The sequence below is a fragment of the Carcharodon carcharias genome, chromosome 1 (assembly GCF_017639515.1).
Source record: "Carcharodon carcharias isolate sCarCar2 chromosome 1, sCarCar2.pri, whole genome shotgun sequence".
Lineage (NCBI taxonomy): Eukaryota > Metazoa > Chordata > Chondrichthyes > Lamniformes > Lamnidae > Carcharodon > Carcharodon carcharias.
Window position 1 is genome coordinate 67,915,384 of NC_054467.1, and position 19,174 is coordinate 67,934,557.

General features: G+C 41.7%; 1 protein-coding gene across 2 annotated transcripts in view; it reads right to left on the minus strand.

Annotated features, from left to right (window-relative positions):
* lrba (LPS responsive beige-like anchor protein) overlaps positions 1-19,174 on the minus strand; it is a 917,803-nt gene that overhangs the window by 119,184 nt on the left and 779,445 nt on the right. For both annotated transcript variants that reach the window (XM_041200623.1, XM_041200530.1), the window contains exon 47: positions 940-1,107. In XM_041200623.1, the coding sequence (XP_041056557.1) occupies positions 940-1,107 (168 nt within the window). The remainder of the gene's footprint in view (positions 1-939; positions 1,108-19,174) is intronic.

A 19,174-nucleotide genomic window follows, 5' to 3' on the forward strand; every position in this document is an offset into this window, starting at 1 on the left:
GGCTGCTTGCTCCATTTTGTGATTCATCCAAGCCAATTTCTCCTCAAAGAAGCAATCAGCATATATTAATAAAAAAAAGAAACAGAAAGAAAAATAATAGATGCTAAGTTACTACTGAATTTCTTTAAAAAGGAGTATCAGTCAAAGTTCTTTTGTCAAGAGTTTCAAAAGCTTTGACCAGCACTTTAGCAGTGTGTAGAAATACAGCAGTCAAAGATGCTGAAATGTTACAAAAATTGTTAAAGCTACTTCCACATATAGTGTTTTGCAACTCAGATGACATTATATGCACAAGCATTGCTTGAAAGTGCTTTAGAAGTTTTGACTTACAGCAAATGCACAAATGACTTTTCAGACTTCAGGCAAGTCAGCTGCTTTAGTACACACAAACTGGTGCCTGGCTGGTGTGCATTCAGATTTTTTTTTCTCTAATATGGTTTCAATTATCAGAGATATATAGCTGCTTTTGGAAAAAAAATTTGAAAGCCTGAATGATTAAAAAGTTCCCTCTCTTTTACTGTGCTGGAGCCTGATATGTAATGGTGTAGTTGTCATGCATCGTAAAGTCTCTGAGGGCATTTAACAGAAGGTATATTAGAACTATGGGCCTGTTTTCACCAACCTTGCAGTCACAGATTCTAAAACTCTTTGGTGCAAGTCTAAGGTACTATTTTTGAAGATTTCTGTCACTGAACATCACAATAAGGCAAACAGTTAAAATTAAATCCAGAGAAAACATCTGTACTTTGATTGGTAATTTAGAACAAATAAACTTGCTCCATTGGCTACTTAAAATAAGTTGGTGAGCCAAAGACGACTGAATTAAGATTAAATCTTTTCATATCTCATGCTTCTACTTGTTTCCTGTAATTCTGGCAAAAAAAATCTATTGGTTTATTCTCTGAAGCATTATATCACCATCTTTTACCACTGACTTACCTCTCTTAGTACTGGATCGCTGATAGAATTCAGGTTGACAGCTCCTTCATAGGTCAAGTAATAGAAGACATTAAGGCCTCGAACAGCCTCAGGTCCTTGCTGCTTATATCCAAAAATCAGATCAATCCACTGGTGAAGCTGGCAGGAAACAAATTCGCTCTCTAGAGCCTGCAAACGGCAAAAGAGGGGAACATTAGTGTCAGATGTGTTATTCAGTTTATGAACTATGGATACATTTTATTTAATCCACTCCTTGATTGAGCTGTATTTGGACTATCAACTAATTGACAGCCCATTGTATCTGTAGTTCTGAAACTTGGGTGTCCATTATCCTGGCCTTCTCCACTGGAGTAGTCTATTCTGACTGGAAAGGTCAAAACATATGGAGGAGAAGTGTAATAGCAACACGTTAACCTTTTAAAATGTCCCAGGGGCCCAAGCTGTTATGAAAGTGAGCATTCCCAGTCCTCCTATCACAGTTTCCTATTGTGTAGTGATGTGGTATTTGGAAACAGTAGCACAAAGCGGAAATAAAAGCAGAAAACGTTGGAAAAACTCAGCAGGTCTGACAGCATCTGTGGGGAGAGAAACAGAGTTCATGTTTCGAATCTGAATGACCCTTCTTCAGAGCTTCTCTTTGGTGTTAACTCTGTTTTTATTTCAGGTTTCCAGCATTTGCATTATTTTGCTTTTATTTTGCCACAATGCTGACATTGGGGGACTGCATTTCAGGGAACCGCAGCAGGTTGAAGACAGGTCTGAAGGTAAGTGTGCTTTTTCCAAATTTCAGGTGAATTCTCAGACCTTGGAGCCCTCTTGCTGCTGCTTATCATGCAGTCCAGTGTCCTGCCCGGTTTCTGGTGCTAGACCCAGCTTGGACGAGTATGTCATGTGCCAGATTAATTGTCACTGTTCAACTTGGGTATGGCTAGCACACTTCTGGTATGCTGCTTTGGTAAGAACCAGAGCACAGGGATGCCAACAAAATCAAAGCATTCATTTCTACCAGAGGGTAAGTGAGAATTCTAAAGCTGTGCAACTATTAAATTCAACTTGGCCCTGGCTATTTCAGAATCCGTCAGCCAGACCATCTAACACAGTGCTGTGGGGGAAGGTTCCAACAGTCACATGTTAAAGACCAGCAACCATAAAGTTCCAATACCAAATGCCGATTATGACTTCAGAGAAAGTTACAACAATAGCAGTATAGGTTTATATAGCAAAATGTCCCACATAAAAGTTCAGTTTGCTTATACGCAAATCAAACCAATTTGGAACACAAAAAATAATAGGCACATGGAAATAAAATCAAGTTAGTAACCTAAATAATGAACTTGGATGACATAAATTGAGACAATAAATTTGCCCTGTAATTACGGCCAGGTCAATTTCATACAGTAAGCCTAAACAATTTTATATAGGTCAATCCCAATTTTACAGATGCTGTTTTAATAAAACCTTATAACGCACACATGTAATTTTGCAGTTTAAAGAATTTCACATGAATTGACACATTTAGTTAAGTCAATGTTACAATTCCTGTTGGGATAGTAAACTAAAATAACTAAACTTACTGAATAGCCCCTGAATGAAGAAATTACCTGACAAGATATCACTTTTTCTAACTTTAACACAAATCAGAATCAACACAAATTAAACATGAATTAACAGACATGGTTAGTGTGAACCATAAATTACACGTAAAATAGCAGATACAATGAAGACTATCTCATGGAGGTAGTCAGCAGTCCACTCCGTCTGTCTCAGTTTTTACACACAGTTCTTCCAATCAAATTCCAGTCCCTTTCCTTCAATGTCTTAGATAATTCTCTATAGGCAACAGTTTCTGTGTAAACAGGATTCCACCCGTGCAATCTTCTACACAGTGGTGCACTTCTTTCTAGCACCTTCTCTTCTCTTCTCTCGGTCTCTCTGTTTTTGCAGTTTGCCACATGGCCTCTGTATTTTAGCTCCTTTTCAGTGGGTACTGCTTCTAGGTCAAGGGTTGCCAGGTCACAAGGACCAGTATTTATTATCCAGAAATGATAGCTGATCCCTTTACAATTCATAGAAACTCTTAAAAATCCCATTCAAGCACTATTCAAACTAATTATAGATTCCTCAAACATTTTAAAGTAATTACAAATTTTCTTTACTGTTACTACTTCCAGGTCTAAGGTTGTCACAGTCAATACACACTCTGTTCATTTGGCACTTCCAGAAATACACTTTGGTATATTGATTTTATAAATATAATGGAAACAGTATATGATATGAGATATTCCACTTTGTATTACTTTAGCCATGGCAGATAATTGATTTGGAAGATGGGCGTGTACATTTTTCAGCCTAATTCAATATTTCAGATAATTACTCTTTGCCAGTTTTCAGTTGCCAAGTGGTTATGGTACTGGGTTTGTAACCCCAAGATCAAGAGTTCAAATCTCACAATGGCAAACTATGAAACAATGTAACTTCATCTGAAACAGATGGAAACGGGTTTGTACTCGAAAGAGTTACTACTGCCTAATCATTTTGTCTGTCATTATGTTCACCCCATCACCCAGGTGAGAATGATCATTGATTTTAAGTGCACTAATTTGCTTCTAATTCCCTACCTCTGACAAAAGACTGTACATCATCAGTTTCAATTGAAACATATCTTAACCCGCATCATGTATTCCTCTCCTTTGATTCTGGTTTGCTGGTTGCCACTGCAATCTCTACCACTGCAGGAGTATCTATGTCATTGCTCTGTGAAATTCTTTCCCAAAATCAGAGTGTTGCTACCTCACGTCTTGCCACCACTAAATAAAAAGTAATGCGAAAACTAATGGAACTTAAAGCTGGAAAGTCCCCTGGACCTGATGGCCAGCATCCTAGGGTCTCAAAAGAAGTGGCTGGAGAGATAGTGGATGTATTGGTGTAATCTTCGAAAATTCCATAAGATTCTGGAAAGGTACTTTGGTGAGAATAATAGAAAATCAGAATATTATTAAAATGGAGCGAGACTACAGAATGTTGCAGTACAGATGGATCTGGGTGTCCTTGTACATGAATGACAAAAGGTCAACATGCAGGTACAGCAAATACTTAGGAAGGCAAATGGAATGTTGGCTTTTATTGCAAAGGGGATTGAGTATAGAAGTAGGGAAGTCTTACCACAGTTGCACTGGGCATTGGTGAGACCACAACTAGAGTACTGTGAACAGTTTTGGAAGGAGATCAAAGAAGGTTCACTAGGCTGATTATTGGGATGAAGGGGCTGTCTTATAGGAAATGTTCAGCGGGTTGGACCTATGCTCATTGAAGTTTAGAAGAATGAGGGATCCTATTGAAACATACAAGATTCTGAAGGGGCTTGACAGGTAGACAGTGTTTATGGCACAGTTCAAAAATAAGGGGTCTCCCATTTGAGATGGAGATGAGGAGGAATTTTTTCTCCATGGGGGTCATTAGTCTTTGGAATTCTCTTCCACAGAGAGCAGTGAAGGCTGCCTCAATAGGTATATTCAAGGCTGAGTTAGACATTTTTGATTGACAAGGGAGTCAAGGGTTAGGGGGGGACAGGCTGGAAAGTGGAGTTAAGGCCACAGTGAGATCAGCCATGATCTTATTGAATGGTGGAGCTGGCTTAATGGGCCAAATGGCCTACTCATTCCCTTATTTCTTACGTTCTTATGTAATCAAGTGAAAGAGCAAAGTGAATGCCATCCTTCCAGCAGTCTTACCCTAGTAAGACTTAGTATGCCATGCAGGGTCAGGATTTTTGTCGAATGCAATAAATTTGGTGAAGATTTTAAGTTTGCCTTTCTGTATTGTCATTTTTTTTAAACACAGGAGTTGTGGAGGTAACTTTTTATATAACTCTTTTGATATTAAACAGGGTGGAAATATGTTTCAGGAGTCTTTTAGGGTAATTTGATTATGTTGTATGGTGTTTTGTTTTTGATCTGTGTGCCAATAATCACCATCTACCCACATATTAACCTATCAATGTGCCCTAGATGTACGATAACTTTCACATAAAAGGATGAATAATTGAAAAATAGCCAGATTATTAGATGGAAAGTCTCTGCTGGTATATTTTTATGAAGTAATAATTTAAATAATGCAACAGCTTTATGATTTAAACCTCTGAATGTTGAATTGCCACTAATATAAATATATTCCATATCTAAAACTGTACAAGAAGTTGTCTCTGTGGTGATAATTTTTGTGCAGCAAACCAATAGCTAAGTATGTAATACATTCATTATTTAGTAAGTGCTCACTGGGGTAAAAAAAACGAATTCTGACCTGCTTCATTAAAATGCACACACATTTTTGAAGACACACACAGTCTACAAGCAAAGTCCAAAATAAATACTCAATGTAATACAAAGTCATACAGAGACAAAACTCCTCCAATATGTTCAAATCAGGACAAGCTGTTTGATTGCCACTGCAGTCTCATGTCACATTAAAGCATGACAAACATTAAACCATACACTTAAATGGCAATTTATATCATTTAAATGTTTACTGCTGGAGCAGCTCATCATTCATTTAAATGTGACTTTCTGACAGCTAATTTCAGTTAATTTTCTGTATCCACTTAATTAGAACTTTCAATCAAGAAAGAAGAAGGGCTTGTAAATGTTTTGTAGATGGGTTGACATTTTCTTCTTGTTACAATGAGACTAGTGAATTGTAAACCTTTCCCCATAATGAATTATCAGATAGTATATCATGCCAGAGCAAAGGCTGACCATATGGAAATCTGCTGCAATGTTTCTTCCAGACATATGCTTTGGACAGAATTTTATTTATGTTCACATATAAACTAGAACCACCACCATTCCTTGATACCAAAGGATAATTTACAGACATGATGCTTACAACAATGATAATGATGCAATATACTACATTAAATGGCAATTGAATCTCTGGAAATAAAATTAGATCATTAAAAATTGAGTTACATCTATTTATAAACTTTAAAGAATCTTCTGGATGTCTGCATTAGTAAATTTATTTGTGGGTTGTGAAACAGGGCCCTATACATAGTAAAGCGAGTTGGAAGTAAAATAATAAAGTAGAACATGCAAATTAATGAATCTTCCTAAGTATATAGTACATCACTAAGGCAGGGGTAAGTATGTTCATTTTCTTATTCAACGAACTGAAAATAATCATCAGCTCAGTTGTTTTTCTTATTTCACAACACAATTCACAAGAATGCAAGTAACAGACAATTTTAATCCAAATTTCAAAGGAGGTAGCAGGGTCTCACAGTATAAAACACAATGCAACTTAATATATCTTATTCATAAAAATAAAATATAATAACCAGGGTTTTTTCCCTTGGTTTGCACTCATGGCTATTGTTCTCTGCGTAACAATTTCGCCCAGATTAATGGAACAGCTTGCGCCATTCACCTCATGTACTGTTGGCCACAGACTTTTAGCGGGCTTGTCAGTGGAGACTTCTAGTCACCCGCTGTCTGTTTGAATTTGATGCCAAGTACAGAGGATCTCTAACACAAAAACAGAATTACCTGGAAAAACTCAGCAGGTCTGGCAGCATCGGCGGAGAAGAAAAGAGTTGACGTTTCGAGTCCTCATGACCCTTCGACAGAACTTGAGTTCGAGTCCAGGAAAGAGCTGAAATATAAGCTGGTTTAAGGTGTGTGTGTGGGGGGCGGAGAGATAGAAATCTCTGATCTCTGATGTCTGTGAGCAGGATAGGTAGCAGGAGGATCTTCAACCAAACAGGTTGAAGAATCCTCATTGAGACATCTAGACTGCAAAGCAAGAAACAAAATACAGGAAATATAAATGACAATAAAATCATTGTACACAAAGCACATGAGATTAATGGGAAGATATAAAAGAGAAACACAATTAAAATTATTTTAACTTTTACTTCTTCAAAAATCGGCAACATTAATTTTATTCTGAGGGAACAAGACTCCACACTTGTAAAATTAATTTTTCAGGGCAAACAAGGATGTTCAGCAGCAATTATCACTTACTATGCTCTTAAAAACTCAGTTACTACTGATTGTCCAAGGTCTAACCTTTACACGTGTCTTTAGAATGAGAATAGTCGGCAAATAACATAAGTTCATGCAATCACAGTGTTTTCTGTGCACATTCCATTGGTGAAGTCTGCAACAGCTCACCCTGTGGAGGAGCAGGGTATCACTGACAGCAAATTCCAGATTTCCACATTTAACTTTGTATGTATGGAAGGCAGAAGTTTCCTTGCGACAATAGAGAGCACTGACAATCTCAGCAAATACATTACACAATTTGCAATTCAAGTTCAACCATGAGATAACAATTATCCGCCCATTTGTTAGGATAAAGGTGGTACAAGTGTATCTCATTTACACATTTGCTAAAAGAACCAGACTATGGGTGGAATCATCCCAGATTTGCACTAAGTGCGGTAGCGGGTAGGTAGAATGTTTTTTCTACCCGTCAGTTGCAATGACGGCTTTTCATGCTGTATCATCCCAAACCCGTGGCACTAATTATGCATTCCTGGGAAATGTGCTGTTTCCATGGTAGGTGGGCTCTCAGTTGTCTGCCATGCCATCACCTCACTGCTTCACCACGCCGGGCACCATATTTAAAGTGCAGCCGCGTGCACACCTCTGTGCTTCCAGCCCACGATTGCTACACAAAAGACATGGCCCTGAAACGCAAGAAGACTGCAGTCTCCATGTTCAATGACGGGTCCCTCAAGTGCCTTTTGGATGCAGTGGAAGCTCGCCGTGATGTCTGGTCTGGCTGCAGGATGGGCAGCGACATCACTAATCTGACTTGAGAGGCGGTGGCAGCACCAACGCCCTGCAAAAGAGGACAGCCACCCAGTGCCATAAGATGATGAATGATCTCCTCCAGGGTAAGTCACTCTTCTCATTATTCTCAACTCACAAACCCATCACATATCCACAGAGATCTCACGCACTGCCAGTTCAAAGGGCATCATCATTCACTCACTCACACACACAGTCATTGTCCTCATCCCGTCCATGGGACCACTCACCATTCACACATGCCAGGCATACTTATCAATTGGCTTGGCAGGCATCCAGCTTACACTCTCTCCATCTGTCTTCATTCAGGACAAGCTGGCACACAACAAAAGGGAGAGGTTGCAGACTGGAGGAATGCCTGAAATCAAGGTCCTCATTGACTTTGAAAACGGAACAATCCAGCTGGCTGGTGAGGATCTGGACTGTTCTTGTTCTGATGGTGAGCTCGGCGCTGCTCTACCAAGTGAGGATCCAGCAGTGCAACATCCATCAGGCAACCGTGCCTTAAGTGATGTGTCTTGTTTCACAGGCCACTGCCATGCATTAATTATCTCTCCTTGCTTTCACTGGCACACCTGGGAAACTGCCAAGACAGTCCATGACCCAGAGCCTCCAATCAAGCCCCGATGGAAGCTCAGAAGAGGAATCTGCTGAAACCTTCCCTGAAGACTCATCACAGGGATCACCCACACTCTCCACCAGCGCAGAGAAACACACCTCGGTGGGATCTAGCTTTCGAGTAGCCTTGGGATCACAATCTGGTGAGCACATTGCACTTTCTGATCCACAGCAGGCTGAGGCACGGACTTCCCAGGACCCCAGCATGCGGAGGATTGCTGGAGGCCAGAACATTGCTGAGTCTGAGTCAGATGATGAGCCTCTGGACTCGGTCATGTCAGTGTTGCTGGAGCTGCAAAGGCAAGCTCGGGAACATCAGGAGGGGATGTCCGTGGCACTCCTCAGATTGCAAGGTACAATGAAGGAGTCGTCCACCTTCTGTCTGAGGTGATAGTGCCGGCGTTGCAAGGCACTGAGGTCAACACTGGTAGGACGGTGGCCACTAAGGAGTCCTTGGTCCAGGATGTCGCTCCTGCACTGCTGCGCTGAACTCCATCGCTGACGCCATAGTTGACCCTCAACAGTATGTACGCGAGAGGGTTGCCAGGCAGCCCGATCTCACTCCAGCTACCACTTCTCCACAAGGAGTCAGGCAGGGGCCCTTGGGCACCCATATGGAGAAGGGTCAGCAGATGTACACCCCGGGGCCATCCATCCAGGCGACTCCGGAAGTGTCCGGCCCATCTGAATCCCCTCTTCCTTTGACCTTAGCAGCTCCAACTCCACAGGTCGAGGAGGGTGCCACTGTCACACAGCATTACCCTGAAAGCAGGCTGGGGCCCTCCAGGTCTCAGTCCTCCAGAGGACACCTGCCTACTTCATCACAGACAGGGTGTAGCAGTCAGCAGTTGCCTCCACCTCTGCTGTGGATGCCTGGGGTGCACCAAGACGTAGTGGCAGGGTTAGGAAGGATAAGAAGATGTAACTCTTTCGAGTACAAACCCGTTTCCAACTGTTTCAGATGAAGTTACATCGTTTCATAGTTTGCCATTGTGAGATTTGAACTCTTGATCTTGGGGTTACAAACCCAGTACCATAACCACTTGGCTATAGAAGATGTAACTCTTTCGAGTACAAACCCATTTCCATCTGTTTCAGATGAAGTTACATTGTTTCATAGTTTGCCATTGTGAGATTTGAACTCTTGATCTTGGGATTACAAACCCAGTACCATAACCACTTGGCTATAGAAGATGTAGTTGCGCAGCCTGGGCATGGGTCTTAATCACTTGTACCTATTGTTCATTATTGTAAATAAACTCCCGAGAATGTCTCCCTGCCTATGGCTCCTTATCCTGAAGAGCAGTGTTCGTGTCACTCAAATGTGAAACCTTAGTTCCTGCACAAGAAAGGCAGGTATCTCAGTCCAGGGCCTCTTCCCTGTGCAGCCTTCAGACCAAAGTGATGGTCCGGCCTCTCACTTCCTGGGCATATTAATGATGTCTGCACCTCAATGGTGCTTGTCATTGCTGCCAGAATGTAGTGGGCATGCATCACAAAGTTCCGTCATTGCCTCTGTGTGCTCTCAGCACCTTTAAGCCTGGCCCCCATCTCTTCAGCATTTGTGACCACTGATGCTGTGCTCCTGAAGGGGTCAGGTGCTGAAGGCGGACAAAGGACCAAATGCTCCTAAAGTTTCATGGGTGTGTCTCTATGATATGGCCCTGATCACAGAGTGTAAGTGAGCTGCCCTCAGCCAGACATTCTCAGAGGCTATGTGAAGATCTATGGAGTGTTCTCACTTTATGTTGTCATCGTCCTCCTGCAATCAAGCGACGATAAGGGTCTCCACTGCATCTCGATGACAGGAGCATTATGCCATAAGCCAGATTGGAGTCAAACGTTCATAGATGCAATGTGAGGATCTATGGTGTGTCCTCACTGCGTGTCGTCATCCTCCACAAATTGAGCAGCTATGAGGGCCTCCCAAGTGCACCTGCCTCATCTGGCCAGTGTGAGGGCCTCATCGCCATCATCTTCGTCTTCCAAGGAATACCTCACCCTCATCCCTGTCAGCATCCTCCTCATGGGAGGAGACCTCCAGCTCCTCAATCTCCTCCTCAGCCAGCTCCTCATCCTGTTCCAGCGCCAAGTTGTAAAGGGCACAGCAGGTGCCGATGATTCGTGACACCCTCTGTGGACTGTATTTCAACGTTCCACCAGGCCAGTCCAGGAACTGGAACCTCATTTTCAGCATTCCGTTGGTTTGCTCCACCAACTTGTGAGTTGCAGCTTGAGCCTTGTTATACCTTCTCTCTATTGCAGTCTGAGGCCGCCACACGTGTGTTATCAGCCACTGCCTCTGCGAGTAGCCCTCGTCCCCGAGGAGCCATTTCTGCAGCCTCTGTGGGCCCTGGAAAACGTTAGGGATCTGTGACCAACTGAGGTGTAGGAGTTGTGCATGTTTCCTGGAAACCGTGTGCCGACCTGCAGGATGCATTTGTGGTGGTTGCACACCAGCTGCACATTCAGTGAATGGATATGCAACAGAGATCTGAGTGCCACTTGGGTGCAGTCGATGGCACACTGCACCTGTGGGAAACCCAAGATCTGGGCAAATCCAACCACTCTTGCATCCTGGCTGTCCTGGTCCCGGGCAAAATACACAAAGTTGTGTGCCCTCGTGATGGTGGCATCCGTGACCTCATGGATGCACTTGTGGGTGGAGGCTTGAGATATCCCACAGAGGTCACTTGTGGAGCCCTGAAGAGAGCCACTGGCATAAAAACTGAGCACTGTGGTTACTTTCATGACCACTGGCGGTAGATGCCCTCCATGTCCCCATGCGCCAAATTCTGCAGCAGCTGGGAGATGTGGCCGACCAGTTCCCTAGACATGCGCAGTCTTTGACGATACTGGTTCTCGGTCATCTGCAGGAATGAAAGGCGGCGCCTATAGACTCTGGGTCTAGCTAGGTGCCAACCAGCGACAGCTCGCTGTGGCTCTTTGGCGGCGTGTACGGGAGACCCAGCTGCTCCTTCTGCGCAGCCAGGAGTCTCAGTCGCTCTCTTCTCAGTTGTCTTCTTTCTATATGCCACGAGGCATTCAGCTAGGCCACCAGGCTCCATGTTCCTGATATACTCCTCCAGCAGGATGAAAGAAAGGGATGCGTGGGTTAGCATGGATGTACTAAGAATCTCTCTTGGTTATGTCTGAAGGCCCCTTAACGCATCCTGGAGAATGCTGGCCAGAGTTTAGAGTGCTGCACGGCAGCCCGAGACTCCACCCATCTCACTGATTGGCGGCAGCTTTGCCCATTGGACTGCATGCTGTGCTCTTAGCTCAAGCGGAGGCATTCTCCTAACCCACACTGCCTGGCTGCACTGTTAGCTTGAACCATGGGGGAGACCGGTCCAAACCGGGATGATGACATTGCAAGGGGCTGTGAGTGCCTCCACCAGTCTCTGCTCCATGGCCAGCTTTAGCAAGCAGATTGTACAATGTGCCCAGTCGTCCAACAGCTCTGCAGTCCACTAAAATGCTCATTAGTTTGCAGTCTGTGCCCTAGGGGTGAAAAACTCTGGAGCACTTAATGGCACTTTAATGCCTCTGTTTTGCTTGAGTGGGCAGATAAACTAGAGACCCGGCTCCATGCATGTCAAAGTGGCTGCACCTGAAATGTCTTAGCTGCAGAAGAATGGTCACATTATACAAGATCTCCCTAATGTGTGGCCGCTTCCCTCTCCCCCACCCTGCACATGCTTGTGCACCCCCTTCACTTGCAGAGCAGCCCTTGCCCCCCCACACCCCCCAAAGTTGCTTCAACTTCAGGGCAGCCCTTATCCCCTAGCCCAAATCGCTTCAACCGCAGGGCAGCCCTTACACTTCCGCCCAAGTCACTTCAGCTGCAGGGCAGCTCTTGCCCCCACCCCCAAGTCACCTCAGCTGCAGGCCAGTCCTTGCCCCTACCCTCAAGTCACCTCAATTGCAGAGCAGCCCTTGCCTTCACCCTAAGTTGCCTCAACCGCAGGGCAGCCCTTGCCCCAATGCCTCCAATGCGCTTCTACCTTGAAGTCCAACAGGCGACCCGAGCAAGCGCTGCGCAACATTACTGTGTACTCACTTCCGAGTTCCCCTCAAAGTGCAGACCGCCAAGTGCATGCCTTATATATGCTGTTGTGAAACACGTCGGTGTGAATGGACGATCCAGTGGGGAGGATGAGTCCAGCAGGCTAGTCTTATAATGATATCCAGATGTATTATAACGAGGTTCCTGATGTCCAATGGCAGGAAACACAGCCGGCCATTGACAGGCTGAGTGGACGATCGCAAACTGGTTTCATAACGTCTTGAAACGCCAAATTTTCTGCTCAGGCTGCCGAGCGCGCCCTTCACCAGAGGGCACAGACGATTCTGCCTTATAACTTACAAGTGAGAACTGCTGAGGCTATTTCAAATTAAAATTCACCTGCTGTCAGCAAAACAGCAATTCAAATTCATAGTTTAAGGCTATGGGAAAAAGTGTGTGTGGAAAAGAGGGAGAAAGGGGCAAAACAGTGAACCTCACTAAATGTTACTTGCCTAGGTCTGCAGGTCACAGAATCTTCATCAAAGTGTTATTTATTCAATGGATTTTGTGGAACTTGGGAAGAAATAAAACTTATAATTTTCAGCAATTATAGAATTGTAGCTGCTTTAAGGTAAGCTTGTGAGAAGCTCTCCACCACCATTGCTAAATTCTAACAAGATAAATGCAGTTCAGCTGCAGTATGACGTTTACATATCCACACTTAAGACTCTAGAGAGTTGGAACATTTTTCTCAACAGCTCTCAGTGGTAGAAGTATTTATACACCCACAACCAATTACGTAGAAACAAACCAAGAACTGCCACATAAACAAAGCATCAGTTCTATCTTCCGAGTGCTTCAGATCTAGCCAGCTTACACTGCAATGGGTTCAGACAGGCTTCATCGAAACTAAGTCAGTTTGCTAGTGGGACATCTTACCACAGGGACCTGAATGACACAGTCTCATACTGCACTATGTGAGCTTCCTGCCAACTAAGCCTTTCAATTGGTCAGAAGTTGTATGGAAATCTACAGCCTATTTCCAGTTATTCCATCTGAAAAAGAACATGGGCTGAAGAGAGTGTGAAATACTTCTAAATAGAAGAGTATATTCATAACCCTATGCCTAACTTTGGGGGGGGGAAAAAATCAAGAGATCACTCACTTATTGTCAACCACATGGCATGCCATAGCAAATCTGTAACTGTGTATTTGCAAGCCAAAATCAAAAGCTTCCAAAAATTGTTGTAATGAATAAGGATTTAAAGTATTTACAAACTTTTAATTCAAGGTGTGTTTAGAAGTGAAACTGAAGCTCAGAATTCTAGATTGCATGGATCATTACTCCTACAGGATATCTTGGGCTATTCTTATTTGCACTATTGCCACATATTGCCAAAATATATTTTATTCTAGTCACAATACTGCAGTGCAGCTGAACATTCATGTCTAAATTAATAGTTCCAATGCTATTTTGTCATGATGCAATTAAATCTTGTTCTTGTACTGCTGAATAATTGCCAGCTGGGACCTGTATCACTCAACATACAGTGCTTTCTAGAATATTCATAATGTTGAATTCAATGTGAAGGAAAATACTGAAAATTCAAATATATGTGGCATTTTTCTAAATAGCGAGAGAAAACCTGAATAACCACAAAATAAAATATTTTTCACATATAATAACTCAAAGAATAACTCATTGGAGTGGTGTTGGCCCTGTTTTTGTGATAATGGCTTAATGGGGGGATTCAATGGCATTTTAACCTGCAATAAGGGTTATAGAACCTTTTAGAAATGTGGATATTAGCTGATAGCCTGCAACTAATTTCCAATTGCCAATATTGGTTAACAGCAGAATGCAGATGGAGATCATGTTTTACCTATCGGTTTATGGGGCTACAGAAAGACTTGAGGGCATTACACTGGATTTCCAACAAGCAAATCAGAGATTCCTTATGGCTTACTCCAAACTCCAGTAATCCCAACTAAATGTTAATTATGTTTTTAAATGTCTACACGAGACAAATCTCCAGGTAGTGATACTAACTGCAAGAAACAGCATATAAAAGGCTGCCCACTAGTATTTTGTGCAGACTTCTCGGATTGATACCGAACAGCTATCATGCTCCTAGTGTATTTTGGTGCTGCTCAATTCACAACCATGATTGTCAACCATGCTATATCTCTTCAATATTGTAGATGGTGAAATCTAGCTCAGAGTAGTCTATCCTTTACACTGGATGGATGAGTTTCAGCAGCATTTCATTTTGAAGCAAGAGGTGGGTTTTCTCTGAAGCCTGCCAAACAGAATTGCAACATCAATAGACATAGAGTTGGTAGAAAACTGAAGTTATTTTATATACATAAACAGGTGTGGAGGAATCCATTGTTTTTGCCACTACTTTGGGTTTTAATTCCTGAACACATTTTATCTATTCTTCAGATAGCAAGATTCTAGCAAGTCAGTGCAAGCAGGATTCTCTTAAACCAAAAATATCTCCTTACAGTAATGATACATTATGATGCACAAGGGAATCTCAATCAAGTGATGATGGATAGAAAGGCTACAAGTGAAATTGATATCAAACAAGCAGGAACAAATGTGGGATTCCTTCCTTGGTATAATGATTCACAGTTTAAAATAATTTGTTTTCAACCAGTTTTGCAAGGAGTTCACTATTTGTTGATCTTTTTGTGAGTTCTGTAGCACACAGCACAATGTTGAGTCCTCATTCACAGAAGCTATTATGTTCCATGATAATGTACCTATTCCAGATTTATTTGAAAAAAGCTGTAGTTCACAGGGAAACTCTATTTAGTCGCATTACATGTTTTACATCATTACATCTGTAATGTTTCCCTGAACCACTAAGATTGAGAGGATGGGCAAGAAAACTATCCCTAAACATCTGTCAATATGCACTCCAGTAAATGCTGGGAGTAATATAATAGCAGCCTTTGATTCTCAGTCCTTGTAAGAAATTGCCTACCCACTGCCCAGGACCTTCCTCTAACAGGAAACTGAGACTGGTCAGCATATGGGGTATCATTGTTACAAATTTACATTCTGATGCTTTTGACACAATGATAGAATATCTGTGCTTTATGCTGTCATGTAGCTACCATGCCTGCTCTTCCAAAATCTTAAAAATAATTTAAAAATAAATAATCATCAGTTGTGAAATTAAGCACTGTGATGATCTTTGATCCGGAAACAGTGCAGTAAAGAAAATTTGTAATTTCTTTCGAATGGGTATGGAATCTGTCATTGTTTTTATGAATATTTGAAAAAGACTTTTAAAAGTTTACATATATTGTAAAGGGATCGATTGTACTGCTCTTGGATAATAAGGATCACTGGTCCAGGTGACCTGGCAATACTTGACCTGAAAGCAGTACCAACAGACAGGAAGTTATGTGGTCAGACACAAAGGGGAGCTACAAGCAGAGGAGCTGGAGGGGGAAGATGCAGATACAAAGAGAAAACAAAGAGAGAGAGACAGAAAGTGGAACACACCAAACTCATATAAGGAGAAGAAGCAAATCACTCTCAGTGTGAATAGCTCAGAGACACTAAAGAGCTGGGTGTTTTACCAGAAGTGGCTAAACTGTGAACAGCGGTATTATTTGTTGGTCAGTTGGAAAGGAACTCTGGAAAGATACGCCATCAGAACAGTTGCAACCTGAAAGAGAGGGGGTTTGTAGAAGTGTGTTTTGCTCATGATAATTGTACCTGTGAAACTTGAAGGTGAAAACTGTTGTCAGATCGGACTACTGACCTACCCTGCATGAATAAAGAACAGCATATTGTGGAATTGTATAGCTACATAGTGCCACATTTGTGTGGGGAATGATGCAAATGCTTGAGGTTGTGTAAGGTGTATCTTTGTTGTATAGACTGTTTAAAGTGAAATTTATCTTTTTATTTCAAGTATCATTTGCTTGTCAATTCATGTGTAATTTGCGTTGGTTCTGATTAGTGTTAAAGTAAAAGTTACAAAAAGTGGAATCTTGTTGGTAATTTATTCATTTGGGGTTCTTTCAGTAAATTTGGTTATTTCGGTTTACGTGTTTCCTCACGGGGATTGTAACAACACAAACACTTGTAAAAAATAACAGCATCTTAACAGAAGAATCAGACATAAAATGCTGGTTACAGTTTATTCCATTACATGGAACATCCTATTACTTCTATTGTGCAATGCACATCTTTCATTCTTTGATGTTCACTTGTTAAGAACATGATTAAATCTTGTAGCTACTAGTCTATGATGCCAAGTAGACAGACAGACACTGTCAGTTCAATTTACTGAAACTCAAATTAGCTTTGATAAAGCACCTGAGTGCCAGCATTGGATTCATTAACAAAATCTGTTAGATACACAACCTTGAAAGCTCTGCTGGCATTTCTCAGAACCATATTATAGTTTGTAGATATTTGATCAATAATTTACCATGATTATTTCTGGCAAACTTTTGAGAGGCTGCTGCTAAGAGGTTTTTCCAGTATTCAACCTTTGAAATTAAAGCTAAGAAACTTTTGGATTAAAATGGTGCAGATTTTTTATTATATTTCAGTATGCCCAATTAATACTTAAAAACTATACATAATTGAAGGAAATAAATATTTTGACTCAATTCATGGCACTTTCAATGCTATGGACACACTAAGGACCACACTGAAGTGAGCTGGGACTGAAATAAAATCAGGATCTCAGTCTTCACTGCACTTTCGGAGAGTCTTATAAGGCTGAGTGCACATTATGCTGGCCCCCTTTCTCATTACTTAACTCTCTTGGAGTCTTGCTTCTTGGCATTGATTTAGAACGTTTAGCAAGCATCATGCACTAAGAATTTACCTGACAATTTTGCACTGTCATCATCGACAAGGATTATGAGGGCACTGAAGGAGTTCAATGTCAACTATCTGAGGCACTGCTGTTACATCAAACAACAGTTTCTTGGAAAAAAACCTACAAGAATACTAAGAGGCTTCCTAACATCTGTTGTGACATATTCACAATGTCTTGTGAATCAAAACTAACTTTAAATTAGTGTTAATTTTTGTTTTGGTTCAATAGTTATAAGCATTTCTCTCAATTTACTCTGCACTGTTTGATAAAAATATACAGAACGTTATTTTCAGAGGTACATAAGAAAACCTGGGTGTCACCCAGGTTTTTCTCTTACACCTTTGAAAATTCTGATCTCTATGGGCAGGATTTTCCCTGCGGCTTTTTGAACTCTGCCAGAAAGCTCAAATGGGGGTCAGAAGCCCACAATGAGGGAAACAGCCACTCAACATTGTTTTCTCAAGTGAAGCCAATTAATAACCAAAGTGTAAGCCTGTGCAAGCTCCTGAAGCTTGGAGGGCCAATAGGAGACCTTCCTTTTTGAAAGCAGCAGCAGATAAGTGAGGAAGAGGATGCTCCAAAGTGGAGGCACCTCTCTCTCTAATTTTTCATGCTTTAAATTAAAAATGGCGTTTGCAGCCAGCCACCATTTTGGTGTGAGAAACCTCCTTCACAGGTGACCTGCAGCTGTTACTGTCACACTCAAACAGGAAGGGAGTGCACGAGAGCCTGCCTGGAGTGTTGGGCCCCTGGTCTGCCACTGGAAGGCCACCACCAAGCAGATAAACTGTTCCCTGTCACCACTGGGAACCAACTGGGAAATCCTAGTTGACCTCTGTTAACAATAGGCCTATAATTGGTTAATAGCTCCATTGCCAACCCATTACTGCCCCTCCACCACCCCCACCGAACCCACCCATGGGAAAATGGTGCAGTGTGAGACGAAGCCAGGGAGTCAGCATGCAGGCCAGCACTGAACAATTCCATGCGCTCCCACCTCTGCTCCTGACCTCCATGTAGGCTAAAAATCCAGCCCAATATTTCTGTCAGACAGTGTAAAATAAAATGAGAGAAGTATATGGAGCTACAGAATCAAAACTAAATTAATCTCACTTTAAAGAACAATTTTGATTCACAATATATTCTGAATATACCACCATAGATGTCCTGTTGAATACTTATAAGGGTGCAGCAATGCTCTCTCAGTGCTAATTATCTTCACTGGGTTAAAGTTTATTTTCTCAAATTCCATACTCTCCTACAGGGAAAAAGAACTTTTAATTCTTTCATTGAATAACTTATACTCTCCAAACTAAAAACCTTTTAGAGCATTTTGACTGAGGTAGTAGAAGTTTAATTACAGAAAACATTGAGTTAGCAATAATTCTAGTCATTATTATCCAGCTAATTTTACTGCTTAACAAATGTTTATTTCCTTGGAGATTACAAGTACTAATGTCATCCTCAAAGCAAGTTTTGTATTGTTCTGACTTTATCTTCCACAATATAGAGTCAATTGGCATTTGAGCAAATAACGAAAGATGAGATTTAGAAGGTTGGAGAAATTGAGAGCAAAATTGGTCTATGCCAGCAGCGAGAAACAGGTTTGTAGCGAATCAACAGCTGATTAGTCATGCAACCTATCTTATTTCCCCTGAAGTTCACAGAATGATGGTTCAGATACTTTTTGGAGACTAGCTTCCTGGTCTCACTGCCACTTTCACTTGGTTTGAAATTAAAAATGTTGGCAATATTTTCCAAGTCGATGGAAAATAAAACTGGTGCAGGGTAAAATCAGCTGTCAATTAGCTATCAGTCTGTGTCATGCTGCTGGTGTACCAATTTCATTCCCATTATGCTTTCCTGGGATTCATTCCTGGTGTAAAAAGTTTGATTAAGAATAATCAGATGTTACACAGATTGATTTTGAAGAAGTTGTGCAT